Source organism: Hylobates moloch, unplaced genomic scaffold (genome assembly GCF_009828535.3).
Source record: "Hylobates moloch isolate HMO894 unplaced genomic scaffold, HMol_V3 SCAFFOLD_17, whole genome shotgun sequence".
NCBI lineage: Eukaryota > Metazoa > Chordata > Mammalia > Primates > Hylobatidae > Hylobates > Hylobates moloch.
The window spans coordinates 15104061-15114640 of NW_026652292.1; the positions used below are offsets into that span (position 1 = coordinate 15104061).

The following is a 10580-nucleotide window of genomic DNA, read 5'->3' on the forward strand; positions in this document are numbered from 1 at the left end:
AGTCCTTCTCCTTGCTAAGAGATTTCCCAGTCATTCTTACTGCTATAAGAAGATCTGCTGCTGACAGCACATTAGAAGAGTTTAAAGGAAAAGGAGTAAGGGAAAGGCTAATAAAAAACAGTATAGGCCAATAACAATGGCCAAAGCCTAATCCCTGAAAAGGTCTATGGATCACATGCAAGTCTCTAACCCTTCCCAAGTAGGCAACGCAGGCCTTCGGTGCTCCAAGCAATGCAGGAGGAGGAAGAAGGAAAGTTGGTGGACACCACGATTCCCTTTGACTCCCTTTGACTGATACTCAGCCATTACCCCTTCTGTGATTGTCCCCCAGAAATCTCAGACTTCTCTGACCTCCTACCTACTCACAGGTTACATGCACCCCACCTGACAGGGGCTGTTCTAAAGCATAAACAAAGTATGGCTGCCTGACCTTGAATAGTGCTGCCCTGTACTTGGCCACATTTAAGAGAATCTCATTGCTCCAATTATGAGTAGACTCCAATAAGGACATAAATAAGACCACGGTGAGGGACGTCTGGAGAGTAAATATGCTCACTGCACTGAGATCATTATATCTCACTACACCTGCTTTTAAAAATGCTGACTCATTCATCACGGATGTCAACTGATTTGGTCAGAAACTGAGGTGGGATCCCAGAAAAAGCAGGGAATAAAAATCCAAGGGTAAAGAAGGATATGGAAAGAGGAGCCATGAACTTCACTTTGGTGACACAATGAGAAGTAAACAAGAAGGACCTGTGGCAGTGAGCAAGTGAAGGTCCCCATCCCTTAGCTCACTGAACAGATCATAATATCCAAAGCCAGCATTTAAATGGCACCTGCTATGGACCAGGTGTCATTCTAAGCATTTCACACATATTTATGTGCCTAATTCTCAAAATAAGGTATAAGATAGGTACCACTGTCATCTCCTTTTTGAAGATGAGTCAATGGAGATGCAAAGAGTTTAAGTAGCTTGTCTAAAATAACAGATATTACCCTCCATTTACATTTTCTTTGTTTAGGCAATACAGTCTGTCTTTTATAGAAAGTTTAAAATTTCACATACAGTACTTTATCCCATAAATGTTATCTCTTCAAAGATCCATCATGCCTCTGGAAAAAACATTGAGGCCATTCATAAACTGGAATATGGCTTAATTAATGTATAATGCTCCTAACATCTCAAAATAAAATTGCTCTTATATGTCCACGCATTTCACTAATTTTAGGCCAGATTCAAAACAGAACTAGTCTTTACTCTCAAATTGTCCTTAACACATCATCTTGGATATGTTAATAAAGAAAATAGATTCTGCCAGTAAATAGGAAGGTAAATGCATTTTAATTACCTCAAATGTCTTAATTAACTCCTACTGCTAACGATATGGCAATTAAGGTTTAACTATGTTGTACAGGATACATCTGCTAGGTTTCTATTGGGTAATGCTGCCGAGCATCACTGAAATCCAATGAAATTGGGAGGTTAGACTCCAATTCTCAAAGAATTCAAATCTCAATGAGAAAAACAAGTGAAACTAAGGTGTTAGGCTCACTGCAGCGTGTTCTCCTCACACACACCTGCTTCCTGATAACTGCTCTTTGCCCTTCTCTGTCCTCATCTTCCTCCCAGCACAAGGAAATACAACATGGTAATACTTGCTTGTGAAAGTGCTTGAGGATATACATCAAGCACCACTGGTGAGTTCTTGCATACATTGTTTTAACCTCCTTTGGTTCGGAGCCCTGGAAGGCAAGTTATGGTGATATGTGCTGATCTACCTGGACTTCATGAGGACCAAATGCTGAGACCAGGTCAGGAAGGCATGGCCATTTTAGAAGCTAACTCCTATGGTGGATAAAGATGGCCACTCTCTTTAAAAGAAGGGCCAGACTCCAGAAGTGGAGTCTATTTCCCCTTCTCTTGAATCTGAGTTGGGCCTCTGTCTAGCTTTACACAAAAGAATGAAGCAGATGGGGAACCACGTCATTTCCAAGGCTATGCCTTAAGAGATTTGTAATTTTCACTTTCATGGTCTTGGAACCCAGCTATCACAGTGAAAAGCAGCAGCCACATGGAGGGAGAACTGAGACACCAGGTGGCAGCCCCAGCTGAGCTTCCAGCCAACAGCCAGCACCAAAACCAGGTCAAATGAGCAAGCCTTCTTGGATGTTCCAATCTGGTTAAGCCTCCGGATGACGATAGCTCCAGGTGATGTTGCACGCAGAGAAAGACATCTCAGCTGACTTCCATCAACCCATAGACTCTTAACAGATCATAAATGACAGCTGTTTAAAGCACTAAGTATTGCGGTGGTTTATTATGCAACAGTAGACAGTCAAAACCTTCCCAAACCATCTTAGAGACCCAGGTCGAAACTAGTTCTTGTTTGCTACAGCCTTTTCCAGGACAAGTCCTGACAGATCCAGAAACATGAAGGTGGCTAGGATGGGATTGAGAAGCACACTTTCCAACAGGGCAGCTAAGACAGTAGACCCTGGGCCAGAGTAAGTCTGAATCTTGGCTTTGCCTTTTACTAGATAGGTACCTAGTAGAAGTTACTTAACTGTACTGTGCCTCAGTTTCCCTTTGAGTAAAACAGAAATATTCCTCACCTCATAGATTTGTCGTGAAGATTAAATATCAGTATCCATATACGTAAAGCATTTAGAACAGTGCGTGGCAAAGTATTTGTGAATATTAATATGTGTTCTCTGTTCTGTTCTACATCCAAGAAACCACCTGCTCACAAGGGATTGGCCTCACACAGATACATGTGTGTCTGATGTAGTCCTGAAAAGTTATTTCATCTCCAGCATGTTCTGAGCTATCATCGTCACATTCATACCAACTTTGTTTCTACATATGATTTTGCAGGTCACTACAACAATCAGATCAGGTTACAGATAATAGTAGTATTTACAGATGTCATAATAAAATTAATCCTAAATATGCTAGCAGTACCGGATTAGTTTTTGGGTTTTAGTTCTTTTTGGGGAAAAGGAAAATCATATGCACAGTTTGGGAGTTACTTTTTAAAAATAACGATTGAATCTTTTTTAAATGAAGCAAGAGACAGTAGTAACCAATTCTTTTTGCTATAGGATTAAAATTAGTAAATAGTATTTTTTTTTGCCCCAACTCTTTATCTCTTCTCTATTTTAAAATGTCCATCAAGTACTTATCTCTATTTACTTCAAAATTAATCATCCCAAATGAATTAACATATAGTTGCCATAAGTTCAAGCTCTTTAAATAGTCTTCCGTTTCAGCCAATGAGCGTCTGACCATAGCTCTTCTCATGGAACTTTTCTCTAGAGCCCAAAACTCTCTCATTTCTTATTTTCCCACATACTTCTATTGATAAAACTGTTGTAGATCCAATTATACTACCTATATACTAGTCTTTGAAAATGGTTTCATCTGTTTTTCAAGACAACTATGATGGATTCATAAACTGATACCCAAGTAGTTCAATCAGAGGTTCTGGGAAAAGGTGTCAGGTTTGTGCCTGTCTTCAGCATGATAATATCACTCATCCATATTATTTATGCTTTCTCTTTCCAAATTATTCATAAGCCCTAGGTCAGCTTGAGAAATACATATTTTCATTTTGTGCTTGCTAATCATGCATTAAATGGAGACTATCAGAGATGCAAATTAATTGTAAACTATATAAAGGATGCAAAAATTTTAAACTATGAAATTTAAATTATTAATGCACTAGTAATTCAGCTTCCAGGTTCCTTCTGCAAACGCTGGTAGTTCCACCTATATTACATTGCTGAACAAAAACCAAATTGGGTGATTTAGATAGCAACAAGGAACACGAGAGTTTATTACTTTTTCCCCTCCCAACTTTTCAATTCCCTATTCTTTTTCCTTCCATTACTCCTTTGTCTCTGTTTTGAACCCTATTCTTTTATGTCTACTTAACTTCAGCCTACCAGATAACATTAATTACACATTATTCTGCTTTTCCTTAAGATGTCATTCTTAATATTTTATATTCTACCTGACTGTTCAAAGAACCTGAATCTGTTTCACAATAAATTTTAGGCCTATTTTCCAGGGCATTTGTGGATTTATGTGTATTGTGTTACTATGTGATTATACACAAAAAGTTTAAGAATATGTAAGAATAGTATTTCATTAGTATTACTGAGAGTAACTGTTGGGGGAATACTTCTGCATCCACTATGTAGTTGAACACAGCAAAGAAGAAAATCAGCCAAAATTTAACTGCGAAAGAACATCATATGAAAAACAAAGCCTGGTTAAGTGGAAATAACATTCAGATTAGAACTAATAGGTTCAACCAAAGTTTTCATACCAGTGAAGTTTTGCTTTACTTGTATCTGTTCTCCATAAATGGAGCCCATTAGAGCTTAAATGCTTAAGTTAACAAAATATTAATAAAATCAGTTGTGTAACATTTCTAATGAATAAAATTGATTTAAGTGTGGTATAAGTCATTTTACCAACTTGCCTTTTTAGAAAAAAGACTGGTCTCATTTTATCAATAAGTAAAAAATTAATAAAGGAAACCATTCGATTAAAATGTCTTGAGTTTCTCAGATAAAATGTCACGGCTTTCTCAAAACACACGTTTACAAATTCTAAATCTTGATTTTACTGTAATTTTCACAAAATGTTTTTAAGTAGCATAAGTAAATACCCTTAGTAATAACCAAGCTTAGTGCATTCACGTTAACAAAATTATTTCAGGAAAAATAAATGTTGAAACTGCTTACCTGGCAAGGTTGTTTCATTTTAATGGCTATAACATGGTATCTATAACAGCAGAGTTCACAGGTCCAGGAACCTCTCTCACTGATCCACTTTAGCAGGCACAGCTGATGTGTATACCGAACTGACCCATCACATCGGCAGGGGTTCAACAGCTCACCCTAAAAAGGAAACAGCTCAGTGTGAATATTTGTGTCTGTGTCTCTATTTTGAAAACCCAACGCTTCCTTTCTTTTCTTTCAAAGCCATTTACTCAGGATACACACCATCAGGCTCTATCCTAGGAAATGAAATTAAAATTTTATACCTCTGATGGGAATGAAACTAAAGTCTTAAAACTATTTCAAAGATATTGCTTAGAATTATGACATAAATGTTCTACCAACATACAAAATGTCTGCAAGATATAGCTCCCAATACCCGTGGGGGGAAGCTGTACTATTAAATCTCTTTAATAACTTTTAAGTGGATGGTCAGATGCATTTCCTCTGCAGTTATTCTTAATCATTGCTAAAGAAAAAACACATGGTATCCCAGAAAGCGGCATTATGCTTTTTTTTTCTAAATGTAGCATCATAAATATTGACTTAGGGCACTATATTCCTGAAAGCCTGTATATTCTTATGCAATTTCCTTACTTTTAAAAACATTACACCTAATCTTTTCTCAGACCACACATTTGTAAGGGACATATGCTATCCTTTCCTCTGCATGATTACTCTCATATAAGTGTGCATGCACCTATAACGGTGTTTATAATTTTAGAATTGTGTTGCTGACAAAATATAAAGTACATTGTTGGCATAATAGCCTTTCTTTCAAAGTCCATTCCTATTTCTCTTGTAAAAACTACCACATGCTTTTCACATCCGTGAGATTAAGTCACCCAAATTTGCAATAAGGAAAGACTCTGCCCTTTCTGGCTGTGATATGACATCCGTCTCAAGATACATCTGTAGAAAACGGACTTCACCTTATATCTGACAGGTTTGCTTCTGAGCATAAACCAAAATCCATCGAATAATTCACAAAAGCTACTTTTGGCATTATCACTAAAGCACCTGAGGAACACGTAGCTGCTAAGCCAGGAAGGAAAAAGAAAGTGTAGGTGAAATGAAACCCAGAATTCGCCACTGGGACATTTTTATTTGCCTTCACAGGAAGGAAAGGGGAAGGCATATTGGAGCCAGTGCTCACAGGGCAGAACAAGCCGAACCTCACTGGAGGCAAACTCCAGCGTGCGCTGTCCGTGGTGCTGAAAGCTTAACCGGCGCGAGCTGGAGCCGCCGCCGGCTGCCTCGGGGTCCCGCCGGGCCTTACCTGCTCCGCGCCCTGGAAGCAGATCTTGCAGATGGGCTGGTGGTGCTGGTGCTGGTGCCCAGCGCGCTGGTCGCCGCCGCCACTGCTGCTGCTGCGGCTGCTGCACACCGAGCGCGTCTCGGACTGGTCTCCGGCGCCCCGCCGCTCGCCCTCGCCGCCCGCGCCGGCCTCAGACTCCCCGGGGCCGCCTTTCGCTGCCGCCGCCTCCGGGAGGCGCCTCGGACCTTCCCCGGAGTCGCCGGCCGCCGCCACTTCCTGGCCGGCTGGCTGCAGGGGCAGCGGCGGGGGCGGCAGCTCGTCTGCGCCCCTGCGCCGCGGGGCCACCTCCCCTAGCGGCTCGCTTGGCCCCGCGGCGCGCGCGGGGGTCGCGGGGGACGCGGGCAGCGGCGGCAGGTAGCACGGGGCCGCGGGGACCGGGGCCGGCTCTCCCGGCGGCGGCGGCGGCGGAGGAGGTTGCGGGGGAGGCTCGGCGTCCCCGCTCTCCGCCCCGCGACACCGACTGCCGCCGTGGCCGCCCTCAAAGCTCATGGTTGTGCCGCCGCTGCCCTCCTGCCGGCCCGGCTGGCGGGCCAGGCTCTGGCTGCAGGGCGAGAAAGCGCGGAACGGGTGGGAGGGAGAGGGGAAAAGGAGGGAGGGGGCCTGGGCGCCTGGGGCTGGGGGGCGGGACGGGGAGGGGATGCGGAAGGTTCGGCGGCGGCGGCGGCGGCGGCGGCGGCGGCAGGCGCGGCCGTTCGGTGGAGCCGCCGGCTCGGCTCTGATGGAGGCGGCGCCGAATTCGGCTGCGCGTGAGAGCCGCGCCGCGGAAGGGGGGCCGGGGAAGCGAGGGGGCGGGAGGGAGGAGCGGCGCGGCGGGGGTGACCGGGCGCGGGGTGGGTTGGGGGCGCGAATCAGCGGGACGGAGCTCGGGGTTCGGCTCCGAGCGGGCGGGCTGGAAGTGGGGGATCCCTCAGCCGCCTCCACGGGCCGGCCCCGCGCTCACGTCGGTTCCGGGGCGGATGACCCCTCTCCAAACGGCGCAGCACTGCGGCTCTCGTGAGCGGGGAAGGAGGGGGTAGGGGAGAGGCTGCGGGTCCAGTAACCGTTACTGGATGGGCCGGTGGGATGTGGCGCGGGCCGGGTGGGGCGCGACAGTCTGAGCCGAGACCCGCGTGGGCTTAGGGGCGCGCGAGGCGGGTGCCCTGGGCGCGCCCGAACCGGCTGAGCAGTGGAGCAGGAAAGGGCGCTGGACCCGGGACTGTAACCGCCACTTCCCGGCGCTCGCTCCCCGCGCTCGGAGCCCTCAAGGGCACTCTCAGGGATCCCCGAGAGCCTTAAAACAGAAGTCTCTGGAACCTGTGTCCTCTCCCGGTCTGTCCCGCCCTCGAATCCCTGTGTCCTCCTCACCCGCTCCCTCCTGCAGTGAGCATCCCGGGTTGTTGGTAAAGATCTTGGTGCCTGGGAGGTCGGAGCTTCGTCTCCTGAAATGGTTTATACTAGTGAACCCTGGCGCCACGTTCTGTGGCTTATAATCACTTTCGTCCTCGCCGTATGAGGAAGCAAATGACGCCGCCCCTTACCCTGGAAAAGTGGCTGCAGCCTTCCCCGGATCTTAGTTTTACTCACCCCGAAGTCAATTTCTCGATAACTCCACCGTGCAAAACCTCTGTGGGACTCATCTTCAGGGCAGAGCTACAGTTTTCTTTCCGGAAAAAAAAAAAAAAAATCCCTCACCTGCAGGGAACTAGGCTGAGAATCGTGCACATGCAGTAGTTTCCAAATCCGTGCAGTGTGAGATCATAAAGCACCGGATTTATATGCGGCAGTGTGTCTATCCGAATTTTCACTGATGTGACGCTTTCAGTCTTTGACACAAAGACACAGAGCAGTCATTTTTGGCAGCGTTTCATAGCTGAAGACCCAGGATCAGAAAGACAAAATAACTTGTTCAAGGTTATAGAACTATTAACAAAGAACTTCTGTGTTCCCTGACTCCAGATTTTCTGGTTCAAATGCCAATAATTTTTTCTTCCAATCCTTTCTTCTGCCTCCTAAAATAGTATTGTAGTACATTGTGTGTTTGGCGCCATTGACTCCCATTAATAGTTAGATACTCTGTAATGGCTGAGATAAACTACTAGCTTAAGTTCATTTTTCCATTTCACGTTTTGGCAGTAAGAAGTATATTTGATTCTTATAGAAGACCTACCTCTTTTGACAGAATTAGTTTCATTTGTCAGAGAGAGAAGGTAGTGAAAAATAATTCAAGAATGTTTTGTCACAAATGGTCTCTGATGAACTAGTTTCCAGGAATGTCCTCTAACACTTAGCCCCTTCAGACTGGCTATTTTTGGTAGCAGAGTGGCAGGCAGCAAGCACATTTTTAAAACAATAATCTCCAGGAACTTATCACGTTGAAGAAATGTGGTTGTAGATATGCTTTCATTTGTGGTCTTCACCTGTCAGGATGACAACACAAGTTTGTGTATTGCCACAGTCAAGATAATCATAAGCCTTATGATCATCATAAACCTTCATAAGTTCTCGAGTTAAAGGGTGTCTAGATTTGTACAGAATCCCTTAAATAATTCCATTTATAACTAGTAAATTTCTACCAGGTATGATAAAGTGCATCGGTACTCGAAGGACAGCATAAAAGCTATGGGTTTTGTATAAATGGTGTAGAATAATTCAGACAGCAAAGCGGCATGGATAAAGGAGAAAAGGGCCACAAGGCTAGATGTGTCCTCTCAGTTAATTGTTTCTGAAAAATAAAAAAAAATAAGTTTGCTTGCTAAATTGGGTAGCCACATAAGATTCCTTCCCAGTTTCAATGACCTCCAAAGCTGACCAGTCCCTGAAGAAGGGAAACTTGCTCATGATCTTCAGTTAACCCAATGCATTTTCAATGGGTCCAGGAAAAACACCTTCTTTCTCACTTTGGCTACATCCTCTGTCATAAAATTATAAAATAATGGAACGCAGAAAGGATGAATTCCTCTCAGCTGCTGGCATCCAAGTGGAAGAGAGATGGAGACACAGATATCAGATAGAGCAGTGCGCCGGTGGCCACTGACAGCCATCAGTAACAAGGTGCATCTGCCAACTGAAAATGAATGAGGGGAAATGCAGGTTTATCAAATTTGAGCAAATATTGAAAGGATGATCAAATCTTCATGATGCCAGTAAACCAGTTGTTCATTCATTTAGTTGTTTAAGCCAAAATCCTAGGTGTCATCCTTGACTTTACATCATACATTCAGTATACAAAAATTTCTTTCAAATGTACTTTCAAAATATTCACCAAATTTCACTACACCTTTTCACCTTTGTCCCCACCATCCCAATTCAAACCACCATTATAATGCATGAAACTGTCAAAACCAACTTCCTGTCTCCCTGCTTCTCATTCTTGAGCTTACACCCTACACCAGCCAGGATGATCCGATTCAGGTGTTAAGTCTAGTCATGTCATCCCTCTACTTAGTACCCGCCAGTGGCTTCTCATCACACTTAGTGCAATACCAAAAATTTTAGCATCACCTGCAAGTCCCCAGTGTGGCGTCTGGCTGCCTCTCTAAAGACCCCTCCGTACCCTCCCCACCAGCCTACCCTACCCTCCCTGCTACTCATTTCTGCTACACTGGCATCCTTGCTATATCCCAAGTACACCCCCTCTACCCATCTTCAATTATTATGGCTGACTCCGTCACTTCACGCAGATGTCTGCATTTCGTAAAAAACACCTTCCAGCCAGGTGCGGTGGCTCACGCCTGTAATCCCAGCACATTGGGAGGCCAAGGCGGGTGGATCACCTGAGGAGTTCCAGACCATCCTGGCCAACATGGGCCAACATTGTGAAACCCCATCTCTACTAAAAATACAAAAAATTAGCCGGGCGTGGTGGTGGGCACCTGTAATCCCAGCTACTAGGGAGGCTGAGGCGGGAGAATCACTTGAATCCAGGAGATAGAGGTTGCAGTGAGCCCAGATTGCACCATTGCTCTCCAGCCTGGGTGACAAGAGCAAGACTCCATTTCAAAAAAAAAAAAAGAACTTCCATAAATTTTCCATCTGATATAGAATTTTCCACTCTCATTTTCCCAGTTTTACTCTTTTTCATCTCACCTTACTACTCGACATTATATATGGATATATTGTGTGTATTTTGCTTGCCTAATGGTGTTAATTAGTCATTTGTTGCCCTGTATAAGTGAGGTCAGCATCTTGGATCACCTTGATTTCACGTTCACCAAAGACATGTTAGAAATTCCAGCATTTGTCACTTCTACCCTTAAGTTTGGTACCATTCTTTCTGCCAATCTTTCTAGCTTTGCCTCCTGATTCTTTCATTGTTTTCTGTACCTGCTGGTTCTTCCACTCATATGGGCTTCCAAATCTAAGTCAGCCGGCCAGTCTCTCACTTCCCTTACTGGGTGCCTTGGTCCTCACCAACTTATATTAACCTGGCTTTTCTCTAAGAACCTAGTATCTTCTCTGAAAGTTCACTAATACCTAAATTCTAGGTACAAAC

The 10580-nt window shown here is 44.4% G+C and overlaps 1 protein-coding gene across 2 annotated transcripts in view; it reads right to left on the minus strand.

Moving 5' to 3' along the window:
• MARCHF11 (membrane associated ring-CH-type finger 11) overlaps positions 1-7809 on the minus strand; it is a 110830-nt gene extending 103021 nt beyond the window's left edge. Inside the window, exons 1-3 of one of the 2 annotated variants that reach the window (XM_058430149.1) lie at positions 7673-7809; positions 6071-7527; positions 4756-4911 (exon numbers count right to left, since the gene is read on the minus strand). In XM_058430149.1, coding sequence (XP_058286132.1) covers positions 4756-4911; positions 6071-6598 — 684 coding nt within the window. In that variant the 5' untranslated portion in view covers positions 6599-7527; positions 7673-7809. Of the gene's footprint in view, positions 1-4755; positions 4912-6070; positions 7528-7668 lie in introns of both variants that reach the window. The other variant, XM_032135458.2, reaches the window with a different exon arrangement.
• Positions 7810-10580: the final 2771 nt, after the last annotated feature.